We start from the raw sequence: 25046 nt of genomic DNA on the forward strand, positions 1-25046 counted from the left end.
TCTCCTTATAATATTCAACAAGTTGGAGCTCCCACCCCCTCAAATAATCAAAGGCCTTTGGACCCCTTTGGTCATATAGCAAATTTTCAAATCTCTAATCTCCAAATTAGTCTTCTTTTACTTAATTCCCTAGCCTGAATTTGAATTTTAGGAAAAAGCAGATTTCAGTATTTTTTTCTCATTTTAGAACTCGTTTCCTGCAAGTTCCCTCAGAGAGTCAGGAGACAACACTTGTAATTATACGCTTCTAACTAAAAAGTACAATCAACTGAAAGGTATTTTTTAACTTACTTGGTTATCTCTAGGACGAGTAGCAGCATTACATTTGCTGTCATCATCCAAAATAACTCTGTAAGTCCCAGTAACACATTTGACTGCACGCATCTGGTATCCACGTCCACACGTTACAGCACACTGTTAAAGTCAATAATTTCAAACACTTGAAATAGCACTGTTTATAATCAAATCTAATTTTTAATTACATTTTCTATTTTAAAACTCTTCCTAGAATGAATAGGAATGACTACTGGGATGGTGTTAATTTTCTTCATGGTAGACTATATGGTGTTTAAACAGTGTCCATAATACACCACTATTTTGGCTATTGCTGAACAGTGCTTGTGCAGGATAAAGGCTTTCTCTTTTTCCCCCTCTACTCCCTGCAGTGAGTAGGCTGGAGGTGGGCAGGAGATTGGGAGGGAACACAGCCAGGACAGCTGACCTGAACTGATCAAAGGGACAATCCATGCTATATAATGTCATGCTCACCAATAAAAACTGGGGTAGAGGAAGTGTAGGGGGAGAGAGTAAGAGGTGGCTTCCAAATGAATCACTAGCTGCAGCTGTTAAATGTCTTCCCCTTCACTACAGAGTTTGACAAGAGCACGCTCAAAGAAGGTACCTAAAATGTTAGATGGCTGAAAATATTATGACATAAACAACAGCCTATAAATGTTGTGGTTCAAGCACAAATACTGGTAAAAACCCAGATCGTGAATAGCTATTACCAGATGGTATAGTGGAAAAACTGCAATGGAAAGCTCTGCTCCAGTGACATGGAGTAGTAAATTGCTTGTACAAGCTATTCCAACAAGGCCATATGCAGTGATTTTTTTTATTCGGAAGAATTATATCATGGGACGGAGTTATTTTTTTATTTTGTTTTTGCATTTAGCTTGTAGGAATGGAAAGCCAGCACCTTGTGATCAAAAGATTACTCAAAACAAATTCAACATTATATTAGACAACAGTGCAGTTATCTCTAATGTGAAAAAATATTGCATGAGGAAAGTTGCATACTAAAGAAATGTTTAAGTTAAAAAATATACTTAATTTCCAAAAGTATATTTATTCTGTATTTTACTAACAGATTATATATAAAAAAATAAATATCAGCTGCTATTCAGTTATAAATTCTCAATAACATCCAAGAAACAATGAATAATCCAACACTTCTGTTGGTTTGAGTAACCTGATCTTATGAAAGCTGAATGAAATTGAGTTCCTTCTTATTTTTTAATTAATTCTCATCTATTTGGTGACAAAAATTTCCTTCACAAATTAATTCACTTTCTCCAGAATTTTGAAGCCACTCTGGTATACAGTAGCTGAGCATCATTACACACAGGGTCATATTTTTCAACAGTACTTTCACATAAAGAGATAGCAGGTCTTTTATCACTGAAGGTCAAAACAAAACATAACAATAAAATACTAAGTCCTTTTGCCTCCTATTATTAGCATATACACTTCTATGATCTTAATTAAAGCTAACACTTAAATATGCCCATGCACCTACAAATAATTGGTCTTTTACTTGTCACGTTCATCTGAACAGTTTGCTATCTACATTTTCATTATTCTGGAGATGTAACACATTCATGTGTAAAAGTATCTTTGATATTAAGGCTCAGGGTCGATGCCTATTTTAGGCATTTAAGTTATATGTTGGTGTTCCTAAATTACAGGGTGGATAGCCAATAGGAGCAAACACACACGTGAATCAATTCAACTACAGTAACTGCTTAAGATCCAATTAAAATGTTTAAAAGACATTGTTTTGTGATCACTCATAGTCTGAACTAGAAAACAAGAAGTAAGGAATTGTTAATATACTCACTGATCCCCAAGGCCCTACTTGCCAAGATGCACATTCATGAAGTTCACACAGCATTATTGATTCTGGTCTATCATTTGGATTACAGAAATCATCTCTCAGTTGTTCATCATTAAGTTGGCACCACACTTGACGATGCTTCGTTCCTTTGCCACATGTCACTGGACACTGTAAAATTATCAGGGTCATCAGTCTGTAAAGACATGAATCTGCACTAATGGCTTCACTTTCTTTTAGTAATCTGTTGGATTTTAAGGATCACATAAATAACAAAAATATTCTATGAATGGAAGTCCAACAAAACTAGTTCACTTTTATGAACTCTCCATTTCCCGTAAACATCCACCCAAATGCTAAAACAAAGGAATCACTATTAAGTTTCTAAAGCTACAAAAACTTGAGAACAATGTATAGATAATTTATTTCCATTAGAATAAAGAATACTTGTTTAAAATGAGTGCACATATCACAGCCTTCACAGGAAAAATGTTTAAACTCTCCATGATTCTTTTATACCCACACAATCTATAATAAAACAGATATAGTTCTGTTCTTCAGTTGGCTAGATGGTTCTCATTGCTTCATAAAAAAGGAAGGCATGCATATTACCGTAGACAGATTAACTACACTACCTCATTTTAAGGTAATGAAATTTCAGAGAAAAACAAATTCTAAGTGTGTTTTTCAGAAGTTCTCACACAATTTGTACATATGGGATGTATATCAGCCAAATCCTAGGACTTCAGAATTTTTATTATCATGTGCCCCAAAAAAGCCAGAACAAAAAAAACCCAAACACTTAAAGCAGCTTAGCTTAACATCCATGACCAGGATCAAAGGCATCTTAAGTTTTACATGGTTCATTACCTCGCTCCACTCACTAACAAACCAGCTTGGACATAAGAATTCATTGCAACTCTGGGTTACAACTCTTGGAAGTTCCTGGCATTCTCTGTCAGGAAGATGACGACCCAAATTGTTCATACAAAAAGCTTCTCTGGTTCTGACACCTCTTTCACAGCTCCTGGAACACTGCAGTGTACAGACAATATAATAAACAGGAAACACAACATGATAAAACCAGGTCAAAATACACTGTCGGTCTTAAAGGTGAAAGACATTAATGATTGTGTTAGACAAATGTATCCTACATTTAATCCACAGGCTGCTAATATGTTCACGTGAGATAAATCTGGCACTGTGTTTAGTGGTTCCAAGATAAAACTCTTTAATGAAGATTAAAGCTGAAATTGTACTTATTCCTTTTCTCCAAAATACTCTCAGAACTAAATTACTAAGACTGTATATAAAATATACACCTTTAACCATCAGATCTTCTCTGCTGACTTCTAAAACCAAGCTTCAAACAATTTAGCTACAGTTTCTCCCAAAAATATGAGGAAGCTGTTGAAATATAAAGATTGGTAGTAGCTCCCCTACAACTCTGTATTTGTCAAACATTATTTTCTTTTAGTTAAACTAAAAAAAAAAGATATAGAAATAAAAATTTGATATGAACACTAACCAGAACTATAATGGTACAATTATAAGGTTTTGAATTATTTGTACCTCTGACCATTCTGTGTAGTGCCAACTCGTTAACATACAGTCACCATGGCAGGGCTCTCTGGTTGGTGGTTTCTGCTGATCAGCACAGTACTTATCATCCACTGGAGCACTGAGTCCTTTCGAAATAGAGTACTTCATGCAGTGGATCTCTACAGACCGATACCCTGGGCCACACTTCGCCGTGCAGTCGCTTTTGCCAACATGGTGCCACCTACAAGGATAAACTGTTATAGAAAGCTAACTAGGTGTTAAAAAATAAGACCACGGTGAATAAAGCACTCAGAGAATGTACCAGGAATTGTCATGTAAATACAGATAGCATTACAGGGAAAAAAAAACCCTGTAAAATCTATGTTATCACTGGAATTTTCAAAGCAATATAAAAGAATTTGACTCATAGGCTTAAAAACATCTTTTTAAATTGAAAGGATCTTTGTCTTAATCTCCTAGGTGACTTTGAAAAATGTAAGCTATAATTCTAACTGTTCATCCTCTGAACACTTCAGCGTGGGCTTTCTTGGAGTGCAAACACAAAAGTCTGTTTCAAATTAGTTCCAGTTGTGGGTATAATTCTGCCCAGCAATACAAGTTTTTGCACCAGGATATATAGAACAGATTCAAATCCTAACAAAAGACTCGGTACTTTACCAATAAAAATTAGAAAAATACGCTAGTTCTACTTGGATTCAGAGGTGTGAACATAATGTACATTTATACCAGTAGATTTGAGGAAAGGAGGGAGAGACAGGAGGGATGAGGGAAGTATAGAGGGGTGGAGGGACAGAGGATAAATCAATCTGAATTACATTGTTTCAATCTCTATCAACAAAAATATGTAAAAGCACAATAGCTCCATCAGTTAGGAACCTCTTTTCACCTTAATTCACACTCTGTATTACACTCCTCAAACACTTCTGGTACTGTGGGTATAAGTTCACATCTTTGATCGGACACCACCACACGATCACTTTTATGTATGCATGTCATTCTTCTTCTTCGAATACCTTGAAAAGGAACCAAAAAAAAGTGACCAAAGGGCTAAAATAGGAGTGCCTTTTTACACAAATGGATTCCATTCGTCATTTAGGAATTTAACTGAGATACTGCCTTAACACTAGTTGTACACAGCAGATTCTGCACAAACATGCTGCTTTGTGCAGCTGACTACATTCCAGGTGGAGAACAACCTTGTTCCAGTCACCCCTGCCATCTCCCAGCTGTACTACAGTGGTCTCATGAGGGTATGAACTTCCAGAAAACTACAAAATTTCTATAGTCCAATAGTTCATTTACTCATCAGGTTAAGTATTCCAAATGCATCACACCTGTCCTTCGCTGATTACCAAATTTTCACATCACCATGTTAACTCAGAGGTTGTGATCCTTTTCTTTAAAGCAGCAGAAAATTTGATCACAGGGAATGTAAAAGATCTGGAGTGCTAGGAGAAGTACCACAGCTGACAGATACTTTGCTTCTCTAGCATATAAGCATGTCTACAGCCTGACTCAAAACCAGAAGAATCTCACCATCATGTATCTACAGGCATTTCTAGCACCTGCTAATAGGAGTACCTATCAAAAATCTGTGTATGTACACTTTTGATATACACTTCATACGTATTGTGGTTTTATTTTTACACTGGAATGGCCTATAGAAGAACAGTTAAAAAACTGTAAAATAAATAACAATTGTTAAATAGCTTCACCCCATGTAGCAGATAACCAAAAGAGACAAATAAATATATATGAAAGAAACAAGACAAATCAGTGACCATCTGGAAATAGGATAATGGAAGCCTAATACATAGTAGTAGATATACAATACTGCTTTCTAAGGATGCATTAGACTTGATTCAACTTTTTATTTTTTATAAACTGCTCCTATGGCTACAAAAGAAAGGAACACAAATGCAGTTTTGAATATAGAATTGCATTGCATAATACTGTAAAGAGCAAAACAAAATCAGAAGCCATTCTGCCCTTAAAGGCTTTGTACACCTAAAGTTTACTGAGAGTGCTGAGTTTCTGCCTTACAAGTAGGGGTAAAAAATCTGAGTGCTTAAGACCAGTCCCTTCCTAAATGCCATCAGGTGTTTGGTTGTGGTGACAAAAGAATTTACAGTACCTTGGCACATCCTGCTGCAGTCTTGCCAGGGTCCATAAGGATCCCATGTAAATAGATCACTTCTGTCTTCTATTGGGATATTGAATGAATAACGCACATCAGGGTTGTATAAATTCCCTACACACAAAACCTTAATTGAGATAAAATGATAGCTGTTTTTCAGTGAATTTGAACATAAAATTATGAACATAATGATCACGTAGCAAATTTTCAAACTTATGAAAAAAGTAAACATGCACCTGTAAAGTTAGCTCTTCTTCGATTCTATCAGTGCTGTTAATTCGTTCTATCGTATTGTTTGAACCACTGTACTCAAAAATGGCTCCTTGTATATTGATTTCTCTTTTTGACATGCTTACAACAAAATTTCCATTCAAGATAAAATTTCCATGAATATCAGATAAAGCTATAAGTAAAATAAAATATTGGAAATAAAGCATGTATTTAATTAAAAGGTTCTATCAATAAAAACTCTTAATAATATATCTTCTCATCAACACTTAGCTCTACTTTAGTCCACGTGTAATACTTTAAAGTTGCATTAGAAACTGTTGGATACATTAATTCAATCCTAACCATCAGTAACTTTCACCTGAGCAGTTGTCATGGGTTTTTCTCTGCATTACAACACAACTTTAATAATATTTGTTCTGCTGAAGGGTTGACTGCAGTCGTCACTTAAATTTGGTTAGGTTCTGCTACTGTAGAAGGAAACAATAATTATCTGTATTTCTGGCCTATTCTACAGCCCACATTCTTGTATTTGCTAGAGCTACTTCTAGTGAAATGGCTTTTAAAAGTAAACTTTAAAATAAAAGTAAATTATTAAGCATTTATAACAATAATTTAATATTACAACCAAATTACAATAGCAAAGATGAATAACACATTAAAATTAAATTTAAAAATAAAGTAAAATTTTTAGTAAAAAGTCATGCTATTCAGGCATTCCTACATTTCGGATGGTAGCTGGTGTCGGGGGTTAGGGTTGTTTCTGTGTCCTGTGAGATGCATGTGCAACAACAGGGCAACGGGTGGCAAGGAAAACATTTTGAAAACTCTGAAGTTTGTTGAGTAGGATGGTAATGGTAGAAAAGACGGAAAGAAAACATGCACCAATATTCTCTCAGGCACTTCAGCTATAACGTAAGTACTGTGAAAAGTACAATGTGCTTATGAATTCTTCATTCCTCTCACACACTTGGAAATCTATCAACATGTGATCTTTATACTCAGACATGACAGAAAAAGTGAAATGTGAGACAACTGATGAGTTTGCTGAAGATCAGATTGCTTTGTTTGTAAACAAAGTGTATGCTTCCAAGATTTAAAACCACAAATACCTGCATTATTCCTGAATTCACTTGTGGAGCTTTAATTAACATTGCCACAACAAAGTAAAATTTGACAAAATGATGCAATGTGCTATAATTCCTATACTCTGACAAATGAACACACACATTTAAGAATTAGAAACCTAACAATGTCTCACTCATTTTTATGAAAACTACTATCTACAGAAAGACTCAGGCAAACGATGATACAATGTAATTATATATTTGCTCTAAAGACTTTATCAGATTTCTGATAATATAGGTCTAGAGTGGACCTCTGGCAAGAGCACAAAAACTATCCATCACTGTTATACGCAGAAGGATTTTACCAAGGTAGTTGTCATCTTCTGGTTTCCCTGAGTAGCTGTGCTGCTGAATATCAATGTTTGTTGCTCCTTTGGGAATATTTACTACAACATTGTAACCTGCAATGTAATTATTCACAAATTAATTATAAACAAAACCAGTCAAATACTAGTAAATGTGAGCATATGTTTAAGTAGATTTATTCACAAAACCACACAGTGCACAAGTGACAATCACTGCTGAATGCCCTCATGTTTTAGGAAGGAAATGTGAATATCTTCATGCATATTAACTTTCTTTGTTGTTGGGTTTCGTTTTGTTTTTTAACCAGTTGAACTGAACTTTTACTTTCGTAACTCATTAAAATTCATTCCTGTGTTCAGAAATGTGAATTCAATTCTTTACCAACAGCATGAGTTCAACCTGCTCAGAAAAATCTCGAGAGAGCAGCACTCTAGAAAGCAGTCAAGTATACCAAGTGGGACTCAGGAATCACTGTGGCTCCTCACAATTTAACCACAAAACTTTTATGCTAGTCTGAATAACATGAAATAGCTCCACTCCCTGTTTATACAATTGGGTGAGCTTTTCTCTATCTCACAAGAGTATTGCACAACAGCACTCTGAAGAACAAGTCCTAAATACCCAAATATTGCAGTGTTGCTATATACATAGCTAGATGTATCAGATTAACGAGCCATGCTTGATCCACATTCTGCTACTTAAACTCTTACCCTACCGTGCTCCCTTCAAAATACAAATGCTTCACAAATGAGTCACTGTTTCCTGTAATACCTCCAACTACTATTACGGTAGCCTTGTGTGTTGAGTTTGCATGGCAAGGTTTTGGTAGTGGGGGGGCTACAGGGGTGGCTTCTGTGAGAAGCTGCTAGAAGCTCCCCCTGTGTCTGATAGAGCCAATGCCAGCCGGCTCCAAGACGGACCCGCCGCTGGCCAAGGCCAAGCCAATCAGCGCCTCTGTGATAACATAGTTAAGAAGAAGAAAAACACTTAGAGAGAGAGAGCTTTTGCAGCTGGAGAGAGGAGTGAGAAGATGTAAGAAACTCTGCAGACACCAAGGTCAGTGCAGATGGAGGGGCAGGAGGTGCTCCAGGCGCCAGAGCACAGATCCCCCTGCAGCCCGTGGTGAAGACCATGGTGAGGCAGGCTGTCCCCCTGCAGCCCCATGGTGGAAGGATGAGGGGGTGTAGAGATTCCACCTGCAGCCTGTGGAAGACCCCACGCCAGAGCAGGTGGAGACACCTGAAGGAGGCTGTGGCCCCATGGGAAGCCCACGCTGGAGCAAGTTCCAGGCTGGACCAGTGGACCTGTGAAGAGGGGAGCCCACGCCAGGGCAGGTTTGCTGGCAGGACTTGTGACCCCGTGGGGCACCCCACGCTGGAGCAGTTTGCTCCTGAAGGTCTGCACCCCGTGAGAGGGACTCCATGCTGGAGCAGGGGAACGATGAGAGGAGTCCTCCCCCTGAGGATGAAGAAGCGGCAGAAACACTGTGTGATGAACTGACCGTAACCCCCATTCCCCGTCCCCCTGTGCCACTGAGGGGGGGAAGGTTGAAGCCGGGAGTGAAGTTGAGCCTGGGAAGATGGGAGGGGTGGGGGGAGGTGTTTTAAGAGTTGATTTCATTTCTTATTCCTCTACTCTGTTTTGCCTAGTAATAAATTAGATGAATTCCCTCTCTCAGTTCGGTCTGTTTTGCTCGTGACAACAATTAGTGAGTGATCTCTCCCTGTCCTTATCTCGACCTACAAGCATTTCGTTATACCTTTTCTCCTCTGTCTAGTGAATGAGGGGAGTGAGAGAGCGGCTCTGGTGGGCACCTGGCCTCCAGCCAGGGTCAACCCACCACACCTTGTCATAAGGTAGCAAAATAAGGTGCATCAAGATCTACTTTTTAGAACTGTCGCTCTGCACCTATGCTTAGGTTAACAAAAAAAAAAAAAAAAAAGCTGTTTCTCACAGATGCTAATCACAAATTCAAAGGGATTCTTATGTCTAAGAAAAGCTGAGTATGGTAAACATTGGAAACAAATAATAAACACAAACACGTAATCCGAATCATTAATAAAATCTTTGCTAACTTTTCCACTGATTTTGCTGTGTTTAACAGTCTTGCTGTGATTTAACTTTAGTTAGTTGACTCACCTCTATGGATAAACATTTAAATGGCAATATCCTTTTCAATTTCATAATTCATTAACTTCCCAGTGCTTTTAATCTATCAAAACTATGCCATGCATTTAAATAAAGATTTAATCTAATCACAGGTCCATCACATTTACCAGCTGGGGGCAGCACTGCAATTGCAAATTGACACGCTGCATGCTCTGGATAAAAATACACTGCAATCTTCCAACATATTGGGAAGAAAAGCAAAGCACACTCAGAAAAGCCCTTCATCTCACATACTGAAGACCTTGTGGTAATAGAATGACAGAAGACAAAATATGAAAGGAAACTATAAACAAAACTGCAGAGCACGTTGTCAAGGATACACAGGAGAATAGATCATGTACTAACACACTGAAAATGACCATTTTCCAGGAAATCCTCAGACACTCTAATTTGATGCAATAATAATAGCCCACATAATTATTATGTGTACATAATTACATTACCATTTCCTACATTGGGAGCTAAATAAATTAGTATTTCACTGTAATGAATTTCTGATGGTTGTTTCACTACTGTTTAAACACTTGGTGACACCACTATCACTGCATGAATAGAGGCACACTCCACAGGCTGCTTTTGTCTAATTTCAAATTCTGCCTTAGTACAATGACCCGTGTCAGTATGGAAGGAGATCAGGTGAAATTAAAAGAAAAAGATTCAGTGCACCAACTTTGGCGTACTTATCTTGTGATCCTAACTCACAAGTTTTTTGGAAAAGAACATTTCCTCAGACAATGTTTTCAGCCATTAGCCTACAGATGCTATAGGTCTCCCATAGGCACTGAAGTTTTAGTGATCAGCTAGCTACAACCTCTTGTTTGCATTGCTGCATTCCTACTTGAGCACACCTGAGTGATAATCCCAAATGTTTGGCATAATGTCCAGCAGTATAATTCAGTATCATCTTTTACATGCTGTAATTCTGAGAATTCAAACATAATTTAAAACATTCAACTAAGTATAAAACTGAAATAATAAATCAAGGTTATCCCCATCCCAAAATGTATTGGGTTTTTTTCCCTCCAGCTTTACTTAGAAGCAAATAGGTCTGTGACAATGCAAAGCTGATAACCAGCAGAGAACAACAGTCTCAATCATACTTGTATAAATGGCAGCTTCAGGTCACTTGTATCAAACGTATTTGTGACAGAATTCATGTGCTACCTATAAGCAAAGAGATCTTTCATACTGGTGGAAAACAAAAACAGTCCTTTACTCAGAATTATCAAAATAATACATTCTTTTCCTTCAGTGTTGTGACCACATGTTCAGAAAGCCAGTCTCTAATAGCTGATTGTGTCTTCTTCCAACTTCTCAGGACACAAGAAAAGTTACATGTATTTGTATTGGAAGGGTAGCTGTATCCCACCTTTAAGTTTTTTGGTACTTTTACTTGGCGCAAGCCCTCTGCCAGGAAAAAAAAATATCCAACAGGATATGGGGCATACACTCCTCTTCAACCAGCAATTCCTTTGTTCTACGAAGATCCTATTTGGCAGCTCTCCAGGTATCATTTTCACTTCGCCTGTGGTCTCTTTCAACCAGTGAAGTGGCATGAAGGAGCCTTTAGGAATCTGATATTAACCTGGAGACTTCTGTCCCTATGTTCTACACTCTAACTACTTCACTGCACTGCTACACACATAGAATAGTCTCTCCATACTTCCCAGAAAGTATAGAACTATCAATAGCTCTATTAGAGAAACTAAATCAAAGACATAGAAATTACCAAGATTATTCAGAAGTTTCTCATTCACTACATGCCAATGAAGAGGAAAAAACATAAATGTTGCTGCCCATATTCTCTGGAAGAGAAGGCTCACGTTTCGCAGACTATCTTTTTCACTACAGGAAAAAAGGAACCTCATCAGCTGCTCACACCACAGACTTCTTGCTATCTCTTTACACAACCAAAAGGAGATGTTGGAGTAAGTCCTTCAGCTGCATAGTTTCAGAGGAGGGAATGCAAAGTGCAAAGCAGGAAGCATTCTTCCTTTAAAAGTACTTTTACCCTCATTGTATCTTTTATTTGTGTCTTTTGCTTTGACCTTAGAGTAGGTTGATTTTTTCATCCTTGAATGGGTTAGCATGTCACAGTGTTTGCCTCTGCATCCTTCAAAGGGCACGCATGACTGAAAATCAGATATCTTTTTTGTTGACAGAGGCCCTAAAGAACATACACTGAAATCCCACTTCCTCAAATGTAAAACATAATTTCTAAGCCATACTGACATGTGCATTAAGATTTAAAAAAAAACCCAAACATACCATAATGAGCACTGTTGAAAGTACCTGCAAGAGTCTTACATGAAGAATTATCACCACCACAGATTCCACATTTGTCTCTCCTTGCCTTGGAATTCAAAACGTGATCACAGCCTGCTTGCTACAAAAGAATACAATACCCCTGTGTCACTCAGCCCAATGGAAAACAACGAAAACAAACAATGCAAGCTTCCCACTCCCCAAAAATATTCTTATTCACTGTATATATCTGGTCTTCCTTGGGAATTCATGAAAAGCCTTTTATGTTTTTGGGAGCTGTGATGTAAGGGCAAAACACAATAGTGCTGTTGTACTAAGAATGTACAATCCAAATACACTTAGTATGTCAAGAACTGTATAAGAATACATAACAGTATGTAAAGACTTTGTATTAAAAAAATCAACATAGTGTATAAATTTTAAGTTATATTTACATTAAAAAGCCTTGGAATCCTAAAAGCAGTATGCATGTGTACACGGTCATCAAATCTTTTAAAGTCTGTCATTACTGCAAAAGAAGCAAAGGAATACACGTAGACTATGCTGGTTAAACTAGGATAAGCACAGTTTTTGTTTATGTATCTTTACTTAAACTTCCTTTTTTTAAATTATGATATACAGGATAATTGTCTGGCATTTCCTCTTTCCTCTTGATTCATCACTATAAAAAAGGCTATATTTTCTCCTCATCCTGAATTCATTCAGTTTCACTGCAATCAGCAAAACAACCTGAGCTTGACAAAAAAGTCTTGAGTTGTTATAACCTTGCTTCTCCTCACAAAATCTTGTGGCACTTCCATAATTGCTATTAAGCAAAGAATGCTGAAACGATCCCTTTCAAGGGTCAGTTCCTCCTGATTTTGCAAGGAAATAATAAATACATAATCTGTCTATCCTTGGATTTTCTACGTTTTTACTTCTTTGATAGCAGAAACATGACAGCAATAAACACACAGCATGCTTCTTTCCTCCCTTTATTCCAATTTTGTATTAGTTTCTGTCTGCTCACTTGGACAATATTAACTCTTTCGCATATGAGGCTTAATGAGGAAAGACTGTGGGTCTTCAGATTCAACTCTACGTTCTTCATTTAATTGCCTCCATTTCCAAATCTTTAATTTGGTAGGGATTAAAATTAACTTAAGTAAATTAAAAACATCTTGCTTTACATATTTTCAGTAATGGTTATTTGGATTAATATTTAATATCTACTTTACCATCTGTTAAAATTTATTTTAATAATTAATAAGTTTAGATTTAAATACCCTGCATAAGCCTTGAACACAAAGGTCATTGGTTTCTGCTCCACAGGGAGTACCATCAGCAACTCTGTCCTTCAGCTGATAGTAGGAAGTTGTTCCAGAAACTCGGCAAAAAAGTTTACAGCGATCTTTCATAGAAACTGGAAAGAAAATCCAACAGGTTTCTTGTCTGTTTTAAAACTTTAATTAAAGAAACATTTTTATTTCATTAATTGAAAAAAATTATAATTACTTACTACCACTGTATTTTGGAAGCCAGCGAACAGCAGATGTAAGACCGTTGATATTAAAGTGTTTGCCATCAAATTCAGAGCACTGTTGCTCCCGGAAATCTTTTTTGCCTTTCGGACATGAATCAGTATTACACGATCGAAATTTCATCCTGCGGCCAACACAGTACTTTCCTCCATTTCTTGGTCTAGTGCAAGAAGGTAAATGAAAAACACACTCAGTTTCTAAAATTGCTGTTTTTCCATGAAAAGTGGCTTGAGCCACTGATCTAAAGGGGAAAATCTCACACAGCGTTCTGCCATCTGTTACTGACTTCCCCCCCCCCACTCTTTCCTCCTATTGTACTGTGCGTACATTTATACCAAAGGGAAGAAAATAAAAAGTCCATCGAAAATACTACTGCTGAGGTAGGTGGTAATCAAGCTACTGATGTTTATTAATGACTATTACATTCTTATTTCTCTTATGGTCATAATTATTTTGCCTGGGGAAAAGCATTATTAACTTTAATGCTTTTATCAATTCAGCTGAGATTACAGCCCTATTTTTACAGAAGCAGCACCTCCCTCAGCAATTTGAAATTATTATTTTACACAGTAACAAAGAAAGAAGACAGAGATAGGAGCTGACACTCTTTTCTGTAGTCCTAGTATCAGTTTTAGTTTGGGGATCAAAAGAACTAAAAAGGGCAAATTGCAGAAAACGCCCCATTTACTGTAAAGTCTAAAATACATTTAACTGTTATAAACCCTGTTACAAAATAATTCAGTATTAGTAGGTTCTTGGGGAGGAAAAAAAGAATGTATCAATGGCATATTGATACTATCAGTTACTATAGACTGAGAGAGACATATCTAATGGGAATCTAGTCTACCGCGCCTTACTCATCAGAGAAAAGAAAAAAACCTGGGGTCATTTCATTGAGGTTCATTTATCCCACTGATAATATCAAGATGACATGACTTTCTAGAAAAACCCTGAAACTACCCAGGCTGCTGCTATGGTTCTGCTTCTGGAGAAGTTATGGGTAAAGTTTTCATTCATTTTATTACAGAGAATGAAACCCACATTAAATTATTCAGTCAATGGAAGCTTCTCATTATACAGGTAAGTTGTAAATGACTCTGCTGTAACCAGTGTTCCTTGTGTGTGTTACTTGCAGTAATGTCGTGAAAAAGCCTTAAGTCAAAGCAAATCAAGTGTTTCACTAAAAAGATTACGAGGGAATACATCTATTTCTTTTTGCAGCTTTGTGTTGGGTTTGCGTGGCAAGGTTTTGGTAGTGGGGGGGCTACAGGGGTGGCTTCTGTGAGAAGCTGCTAGAAGCTCCCCCTGTGTCTGATAGAGCCAATGCCAGCCAGCTCTAAGACGGGCCCGCCGCTGGCCAAGGCCAAGCCAATCAGCGCCTCTGTGATAACATAGTTAAGAAGAAGAAAAACACTTAGAGAGAGAGAGCTTTTGCAGCTGGAGAGAGGAGTGAGAAGATGTAAGAAACTCTGCAGACACCAAGGTCAGTGCAGAAGGAGGGGCAGGAGGTGCTCCAGGCGCCGGAGCAGAGATCCCCCTGCAGCCCGTGGTGAAGGCCATGGTGAAGCAGGCTGTCCCCCTGCAGCCCATGGAGGAAGGATGAGGGGGTGTAGAGATTCCACCTGCATCCCGTGGAGGACCCCACGCTGGAGCAGGTGGAGGCACCTGAAGGAGGCTGTGACCCGTGGGAAGCCCACACTTAGAGCAAGTTCCAGGCTGGACCAGTGGACCCGTGAAGAGGGGAGCCCACGCCAGGGCAGGTTTGCTGGCAGGACTTGTGACCCCGTGGGGCACCCCACGCTGGAGCAGTTTGCTCCTGAAGGTCTGCACCCCGTGAGAGGGACTCCATGCTGGAGCAGGGGAACGATGAGAGGAGTCCTCCCCCTGAGGATGAAGAAGCGGCAGAAACACTGTGTGATGAACTGACCGTAACCCCCATTCCCCATCCCCCTGTGCCACTGAGGGGGGAGGAGGTTGAAGCCGGGAGTGAAGTTGAGCCTGGGAAGATGGGAGGGGTGGGGGGAAGTGTTTTAAGAGTTGATTTCATTTTCTCATTCCTCTACTCTGTTTTGCCTAGTAATAAATTAGATGAATTCCCTCTCTAAGTTCGGTCTGTTTTGCTCGTGACAATAATTAGTGAGTGATCTCTCCCTGTCCTTATCTCGACCCACAAGCGTTTCGTTATACCTTTTCCCCTCTGTCTAGTGAATGAGGGGAGTGAGAGAGCGGCTCTGGTGGGCACCTGGCCTCCAGCCAGGGTCAACCCACCACAAGCTTTTCCTCCAAAGAGAGCATCTCAATATTTAAAGAAACCCTCAGCATTTACTGTAAAGCTAGAAAAAAAGACCCTGCCAAAATAAGTCTTCAGGAATATCTATAAATATGAATGATGCTGTTGAGAGACAAGAGTAACATAAAAGTTCTCTGCATATTAGAGTCTGTAGACTTCTCTCTCTTTTCAAACATGGCTGAAACATGCATTTTTTTTAATTAGTGCTTTGACCTAGTTTGTGCAACCCACAATAACTTCATTTTGTTTCGAACCAATCCATTATGTCATAATATCTTCAATATGACCTAATGTAAAACACAATAAAAAACCCCCATACTCTGGTCTATTACACAGCCTGGTGGTGCTCTTGATTCCACCTCCACAAGTTCTTGAACATGAGCTATAAGGTCCCCATGGTCCCCATTCTCCATCTACAGGACGCGTCTCCATTTCTCTGCTCACACAAATTCCATGGCGGCAGTGCTGTACAGTTGACAAAAAAAAAAATAAGTCAAGCAAAAGGTTACTGTATATTTTAGGCACAGAAAGAGCTCACTGCTCTAAATCTGGGTCTGCACATTTTCTAAAATGTTCAAATTCCTTTAAGATATCTTACCCAGTAGTCATATTTTCAAAAACACCGTTTAGAGTTCTTTGCTGTCTATGAAAGCTTCTGGATGCTGAATATATCTTTAGGTCTTGTCACTTTATTCAAATGCCTATATAAGAATCTCAAAATCCTGATCTTGAATTCCTGATATGTTTACACACACAAACTTCAAAACCAGATTTACAGTTGTCTCATATGTATGAGAATCTTCCAGCTTAATTTGCAAATTCATGCTGATACTAAAAGTGAAAAGGTATGATGATAAATCACCAAGAAATTCAGGGTGCTTTGAGCATCCCAAAAGCTAAAAAAGCTGGTGGGATTGTTTGGGAAAAGCACACAAATTTTCACGCATTTAAGACCTTGGTTATGCTAAAGCAAGATGATGCTATAGATTCAAGTTTAAACTCCAGCTTTCACACCTATAACAATAGGTGTAAAATATTTTATATTTTTATTTATTTATATTTTACTATAATTTTATATTGACTACTAATTTAACAAATTTACTATTGCCATTAAAACTGAATTAATATTTAAAGAAATAATAATTCTTAGAGCAAGATACTACATTGCAATGTCTATTGTGTTACTTCAGATTTTATTCCTGCTAAAAGAACTACCTATTTTGAACTACAAACTTACATAAATTTTCATTTCATCTGCTGGGATTTACATTATTAAGATGACAAAGACTGCAAGACTATTCTGTTGAGGTCATGTCAGTTATCAGACTTCACCACCCCATATCTGTAAACTGTTGGTAATTATAGAAAGTTGTAACTATTATTTTTTCAGAAGAACCAAGTGATCAGTCCCTTGCTTCTAAGTATTTATTATCTAAGTCCCTGACTCCGCAAATATTTGTCCACGTCAGTGATTACTCAAAAAGTACACAACTAAAAAGTCTAAATGAGAATGACTGGTGCATGTGTGACTTTTCCCAAAGAACCTGCAGGAATTACCAGCACTAATCCTACTGATGACTTATGGCAGTTGGAATTCTGATTCACTTCTACAGTTTAGAAATCCCAAGTGGTATATTTGATCACAACACGGTGGAAGAGTGCAAATACTAAAATAGAATATTTACAAGGTACTATAATGTCAGCACTACATTTCCTGCTGACTTCTATGTGGATAACATGTCCTCAACTTTGTCCTTGACTCCAAACACCCTCTGAACCATCAAAGACTGCCCACATCTGGAGACAATACACTGGGCAAGAGGGACTACATGGGGTCAGTGCTCATACACAATAGAGAGAATTCATTATTTTAGATGACTCAGGATTAGACTGATCATTAGGTTTGTTGTCAGGAGGGCTTCTCCTAGTTACATTGACAGGGAGTGGCTTATTCCATCATTCCCTGCAGTACATACATGGATCAGCCATTAGAATCATCAGAACAGATTATATCAACTCAATTGCTTGTTATTTCGGAAGCTTAGGTTTTGCGTCTCTGCTGTCTGTGATACAAACCAGGTTCGAATTACCTTAAAGTCTAGAAGGGCTTTGGTAACTAAAGTTTCTGGCACATAAAACAGTTTAAGAACCTCTGATACACAGAAGATAAAATAATTCTGTGATTCTACTCCTTTTAAAAATTAATTTAAACATTGCATAGAATTTCTCAAGAGTTATTATGTTACAAATTTATTGTAGGAACTATAAATTAACATAAATTTTGCTGAATACCGAGAAATTATGTGTGCAATCTTTATGAATACACGTGAATGACACAAAACTCAAATGTTGTTCAGTGTTTGTATCACTGCATAAAATAATTCTTAGAAGTAAGTTTTTCCTAATTAGCGTATTGATACTTATGCTAATATGCTAACAATCATTTTGCTCTCAAAACAGGAATTTGTCACACAATCAGATTCTCCTTTCTGAGTTCTGCCTGAGTTCCTAATCCAACTTGGTGATAAAATTGCCTGCTTGTATAATTCTTCATCACACTGACTCTTGCACATGGGACTTAATAATAAGCCCTGAATGCTTCCTCTAGAATATGACCATTCAAGGTGATTTTCAAGACCAAAGCAAATACAGAACAAAAGCTAGATCTATCTTGTCATACAATCATTTAAATGATCCAGTAAATTGGCCGGATCATCACTTGCTTGATGTTAAGACTAATGCTTTAACTTAACACCAAAAAGACACCATTATTTCACTGTGTATCCACACATGATTTTCTCACTGCAGTGCTTACTGTTAGTTTTTATTAGTTTTTCCAAGATACCTTTAGGGTACCTTTGTACCCAAACCTTCTAGTATCTAGCATCTAGTACGTAGAAATAAAAGATGGCTGCACTATATAAAACTATGTAAAAGGTAAATACAAGGAAACATTAAGATCTTGCCTTTCCAAGATCTGTCATTAGCATCTTAGGAAATAATTTTTACTACTATAGGTTGAAGATTCTAAATCCCACTTTACAAAATTAATACTGCATCCAAATATGGGACAGTGACCTAGAGTTTAGGTTCTTCTTCCACCCACAAACACATTTACGGTAACTTGAAGGGAGATTTCAGGAAAAGACAGAGTTGTAAAATGAAATTTTATACCCACAACAGCATTATTTTGATCCATAAAAATGCAAAGCACATGTTCACATCTGGGATTTTAATAGCTTATTCAACAAACTTGTCTCAGCTATTACTCTGCTGCATTCCTACAGAAGCAACGTGATGAAGTCACAGTAGAAAACTCCGGCACCAGACGCATTCCAGATGTTCCTCTGTGCTTGCTTGTATCATTGCTTCACTGAGAATACTATGATGCACAGAACTTTCATAAACTTAAACGTATTTGCTCACATTTTTTTCCTTACATTTGTTATGGCAAATATAATGTATGCCTCCTGTAAAGTGGGTATCACTTGTAATTCCGAACATACTGGTTACAGCAACTCTTCTCTAGCTAAGGTCAACAGTTGGGGTTTTGTCAAAAAGGCAGAAATTCTGACCCAAATCCGCATGTAATTATTATATCTTCAGAAATGAGAGGGAGGGTTAATGGTTCAAATTTGGGATCAATGAACCTACAGGTACCCAGATTTGCATTTATTAATCACCTGCTTATAGTAAGAAGTTTGACTCTTGCCTACGGATTAAACTGATTTGATAAACTGATTTTAGGTATTCAACTTATCCCATAGCTTATTGAACTTGCTAATTTCCAGGAAAGCAATTTTGAAAGAAATTGTTAAAGTGTTAATTGCCAGGCTATGCTCGATTTCAACTAATCAAGGAGAGTGACAGATGCACACAGAACAGGACTAGAGCTCTTCTGAAATCAAGTACTTCATACACAGACTGGTATGACCCACAGCAGGAAAAGGACTCCAAGTTCACTCTTACTGCCTGTATTTTCCAGACTACTCCCAGAGATACACATGGTTTTTGAAGATCTTGGGGCAAATATTGAAACACCGATGCTCGGTGTATGAGGACAGTTTCATGCGTTAGAGCCACATGTAGCCTTGCAGAAGATGACTGAGCACTGAAGACAAGTATGAGGAGAAAATTAAAAGGACAAACCATTGCAGAAGTGGACATGATGGTCTGTATTTTGTCTTCCAAATATCCAGTTCTATTGTTCTGATTTGTTTTTGCCTTATAAAATATGATTTCTTCACTCCTGATATCTAGACAGTGCCCTGAGAATGACTATGAGCCAGTGAATAGCACAGGAAGAGAAAGTTGTAGTGGATTGATTGCATGAAAGGAAAATGGGCATAGCTGGCAGCGCAAAACAGATAAACGCTAAACACTGTGCTGCAGCACAAGACCAGTTCAATATACAGCTCCTGGCCTGTAGGTGAGGTCTGAGCACAAACTGTCACAAAGTAGATTCCAATCACATAGAGCTGGGAAAGGAGTATGAATCTTAGAAGTTACATAGATTCAGCACATAACTCCATGAGCAGGGAGTGAAGATAAGAACACCCACTCAGGTGAATGTCAAAGTCCACAAACCTCAGAGCTGTTGTTTCTGGGTGTATTTATCTCTACGGGATGTTCCCATTCATTCCCTTCAATGAATGTACTGCTACAGACCTCCCTCTGCCTTGTCTGTTGCAAGTGGATGTAAGGAAACGTTTTGCTGCACATTAGACCTATGTCTGCTCTCTGGCTTCTTCCTACACTACACACAATCAAGAAAGCATGTTGCTCAAGGAACCAAGATGAGAAGTGGAGCCTAGAGCATATAACAACAGTGAAATTAGAGCAGTTAGTAAAATGACTTTATAAAATTGAAGAAATGGAGCTTAGAGAAACGTCTAACTGAAGTTCTAACTATAGTATCTCAGGTCTCTATCTCTGTAGCATGGATTCTCAGACAAGCCTACATTTATTACTCAGATGACATTAATTACCAACAAACCCCACAATATTTTAGTAATTTTTTCAACATTTTCAATCTGTTTCTTGCAAGAAATCTACATACTTTATTTCTCCCTTGAAATATTCCCACAAAAAACTTTTATTTTTTCTGGAACCACATCTCATCATAAACGTATTTTACAAAAATCCCACTTTATCACAAAAATTCTTGGTTTGAGACCTTAAATATATTTTACTCTGTTTTTACAGTTCAGAAGATGATCTTCTGCTTCCCAGATGGTTAGCATATCCCCCATCATCCAAGTCTGTTAAAATCCATCTGAATTTTTTATACTTACTTTACATATATATGTACATATAATGAATTATTCTTTCAGATTAACTATCTTCATGTATAACATTAATGAGGTAGTCAAGCAGTGCAATAATTTTTAAAAGAAATCAATACATGGGTAGTAACCTACAACTGAAGAACAGCAAACATACCTCAGAATCAGTGACTGGTACTTCTTGTACTGATCAAAGCAATCCTGTCTTGGTCTGCATCCACATATTCAATTGTTCCTGTATCCCTCTCCTTACGTGGCTATAAAGGGACTAGGACGAAATCTTAATTTATTCAATAGCTATTCTAGATATTTTTAGAGACACTAGCTTAATATACAATATATTATCTAGAATGAATAAAAGTAATAACCATTTCTCTCACACACACAAAGCACATGCTTTACAATCAAACTTATTTGTATCATGTGGATTCCATCTTGCTGTTAAAGAGCTTTTTCCAGACTTCTCTGACATTTGTTTTTTCAGTGGTGTTTAAGTAGCAAACTACCATTATGTAGAACACTGGAACAGCTCCAGGACATGGAAAAGTTTGGGTCAGAACCACAGAGCTACCTTCTACCTCTCCCTTCTAATGTCTAAGGAATCAATGGAATATGGGCATATTTGTATACTGCTCAGGAATCCAGGAAAGAGCAGAGTGCAACCTTCTGAGCATCTCAAAAAAAAAAAAAAGACACTTTATTGGGTATTTTTGCTGTTATTTTCATAGCAAAAAACCCTCTTGTTCTGAGAACGCCACTCCTAAAAGATAAATTCCTTCACCAACTATTCTTCTTTGGAGGTGGGTTTTTTGGCACAGATGTGCATCACCAACTCCAAGAGGTGAGTTACCATTACTGGAATATCATGTAAACTACACTGCTAAAAACTGCATGACTTCATTATACAGAAGTCATGATTCTGAGCCAGATGTGAGTTGGAGATGGATTTGTGTAAGGAGAGTTTGTGTATCAGTTGGCTTGTAACCAATTTGGTTACACATAATAGTGTAGACATTTCTTTTCCATAATACTACTAGCTTAGTACTCCTTTTAATTAGGTCCACCATAAAATGGGATTAAGTATTTCCTGTGAATTACATCAACCACACTGTGAAAACTGGTACCCTGTAGATTTAGAATTATGAACAAATCCAGTGAATCTAGGGATTCTACCTACTAACATTATTAGTTGTTAGTGTTTTGTTGGGGGGTTTTTTGTGTTTGGTTCTTTTTAATCTGAACAAGGATATTCACCATGCTAAAAGCCGAATCACTCCCCAAACTCGCTTCTTTTTTTTGGAATTTCACAAAGAAAGGGAAAAAAAACCCCAACCAAAGCTTCCTATGCTCAAGGTGAGGAGAAATCTTTTGTACTATCCCAGAGTACAAATGCAAGTAAATTCCTCACTACAGAAACCCTTGAACAGACTTGTCTCCCAAAAAATAGAAGAAACTGATAGTAAAAGAAAAGTAAGCAATTGTAAATATAATCCAAACAGACAATACTGAGAGCTTGCTAGTCTGCAGAAATTTCAAAGCACAAAGAAACTTCTGACTAGAATGCAACAAGAAAACCTAAGAGGAAGCGGGGCAAAAAGATCTACTAAGTCATTCCCATTTCCTAAACATCCATCAAATTAGTTCCTATCTGGAATGTGATGGCAACAGGAATTATGACAGTTAAGTGAAAGAAACCAGGCCAGTTAAAGCATTCCAGTTTCTGTCCTAATAGAAAATAACTCTCTCATACATCTTCTAATACCTCCTCTGGTATCTTGGTCCTCAATGCAGCATATAAATACTTTCCTTATTGTGATTTATTATGTTTTAAATTAAAAACATATAGTTTATACCATAGCAACAAAAATTACACCTGTATATAGGAAACTCATTGTGGCATCCAGTGAGCAGGCTACCTCCACCTAATCATATGGCATAGTTCTTAATTCTGAAGGTAATCCCATGGTAACTTTGGTTACACAGACGAGACATGAAAAAGCATTAAGTATTTAATATTTTTCATGCCATTGTGCCTCATTACACAATAAAAATAACATTTTAATAAAGACTTTATATTCTGGTTATATCATATAACTGGATTTAGGAAGACCAGAAATTAACACCTTTGTATTTAATAATACCTCTTTCAAAAAAACCCGCAGAAACACTTTCAAGCAATGACTAGTACAGTCCTATGGTGTGTAGAAATTCACCACTGCAAAACTAGGAAATGTTTACATATGGTATGTCTAGGTATATTTACTATCATTTTGTCTCTGAAATATCAATCAGGCCAAATAATTTAAAGGCTGCATCATCTGCTTCAGGGAAGGTCTGTGTGATGTTAGAAAAGCTAGCAGAAGCTTAGACCTCCCATGAATCTTTGTGAAGCCAAATAGGCAAAGAAAAAGCATCTGAAGTGATGAGACGTAACATGAATATCAATGGAGTGAGAAACTGTTCTCAGACACAGCAGAATTGCTACTTAAAGGCTACTGTCATACCTAAGCACTCAGAATGTATAAAAAGAGAAGAGAAGTTTTCAGATACTGCAACAAAGGCTCAACAAACACATATAATTCATTTTTGCAGGTAACTGTAGGATGAACAAAGTACAGTTTGATCACCTCAGAGAAATTTGACTAGACAGCAAACTGAAGTTTTCTGTTTTAGTAATATTAATTCTAGATAATTAACAATATTAACTCTATAGAATTAATATGGGAAATGCTCAAATTCCCAAGAAAATATTTTCTTTATTCTCTGTAAGACACTGAAATGTTAGGCAGCATTTTCCCTTTAATGTTTTGAGAAAATGCTACCCATACCTACTAATATTATATATACTAAGAAGTCACTGAGCTCTACAGCTGTGTGCACCTTAAGACATACAAAACATAATTTTCTTTCAAAATGTGTGCATGCTGATAGATTGCATATGGCAAGAAAATTAGGAAGTGCAGGCACTCAGGAAAAGCTGTTTGTTTATTCATTTGAGAGTCTCTGATAGTATTATATTTGTATTTTGTATTTTGGGAAAGGAAAGATACAAGGACTGTTAGAGTAGTCCATAGAGCAAGAACTACCAATCAGACACATAACCTGAAGAAAAACTAAAGATTACTGTGAAAATAAACTCACGTGCCAAATTCAAGCTTAAAAAGTTGATACTAAAATTACAAGTGCCTTAAATGGATCTTTTCTGTATTCATCACAGCAATAATGCTGCAAATGCCAAATATAAATTTATTTAGGTTGCCAGCAAATATTAACTACAATTATTAGTCCCTGTGTCTTATTCCCATTAACATCAACAAAACTTGCTGACTGAGCTTGAAAGGAGCTGTCCCTTAGACAGGAACAGATGACAAGTTGTCAGATTAATTGCTGTTCTTTCTTACCTCTTTCAGAGGTAATGACTATAATTAGCTCTTCACTTCCTAGAGAAAACTAGTTTCACTGCAGTAATTGCATAAAATAGGTTTTTGTATTCTTAAATAAAAGAATTCTCTGATGTTGGCAAATTAGAGTCAAGTCAATGGAACTAAAGATTACACATGAAGTTTACATAAAGATGAACTTCCTTTCTGATCAGTGACTGACTGGAAAATGAGTTAAACATTATAACACTAACCACATGTACAGGATTTAATCAAGCAAAGCTTCCATTGCAACCATCAAATAACTTTTCCTAATCTTGCAAGAGGGAAAGAAACCATTTGAGACAGTTTGCCCACTAAATTGTTATCCATTAAGACAGTATTTTCGAATCCCTCACTGCTACTGTCTTACCAAATACAGAAAAAGAAAAAAAAAAACCACCAAATCGATCTGTAAAGATCAAAAGTTATTGGGGAAAATTTAGTAATAACTGAGTGAAATGTAGCAGCCTATTATACACACAAATTAGACCAGATATTTCTTTAATCATCTTTGAACCCATTAAACTATCAAAAGATAAAAAATTACCATTGCTCCCACAGCCCCTGAAGCTGCCAAAGCACACTACTATTAAAAGTAGTTCAACATAATAAACCAGCCAT

The 25046-nt window shown here is 37.2% G+C and overlaps 1 protein-coding gene across 6 annotated transcripts in view; it reads right to left on the reverse strand.

The window, feature by feature from the left end:
- The window catches only part of ADAMTS20 (ADAM metallopeptidase with thrombospondin type 1 motif 20), a 104490-nt gene that overhangs the window by 42978 nt on the left and 36466 nt on the right, over positions 1-25046 (reverse strand). For 5 of the 6 annotated variants that reach the window (XR_008574670.1, XR_008574671.1, XM_054809978.1 and 2 more), the window contains 12 exons: positions 16038-16183; positions 13407-13588; positions 13174-13310; positions 11912-12029; positions 7474-7569; positions 6050-6216; positions 5811-5940; positions 4563-4689; positions 3686-3896; positions 2984-3148; positions 2120-2284; positions 292-414 (listed from right to left, as the gene is read on the reverse strand). Coding sequence is in view for 4 of the 6 variants with exons in the window: in XM_054809978.1 (XP_054665953.1) it covers positions 292-414; positions 2120-2284; positions 2984-3148; positions 3686-3896; positions 4563-4689; positions 5811-5940; positions 6050-6216; positions 7474-7569; positions 11912-12029; positions 13174-13310; positions 13407-13588; positions 16038-16183 (1767 nt within the window). In the remaining 2 variants the exon portion in view is untranslated. The remainder of the gene's footprint in view (positions 1-291; positions 415-2119; positions 2285-2983; positions 3149-3685; positions 3897-4562; positions 4690-5810; positions 5941-6049; positions 6217-7473; positions 7570-11911; positions 12030-13173; positions 13311-13406; positions 13589-16037; positions 16184-25046) is intronic. The other variant, XM_054809970.1, reaches the window with a different exon arrangement.

Source organism: Grus americana, chromosome 1 (genome assembly GCF_028858705.1).
Source record: "Grus americana isolate bGruAme1 chromosome 1, bGruAme1.mat, whole genome shotgun sequence".
Classification (NCBI taxonomy): domain Eukaryota; kingdom Metazoa; phylum Chordata; class Aves; order Gruiformes; family Gruidae; genus Grus; species Grus americana.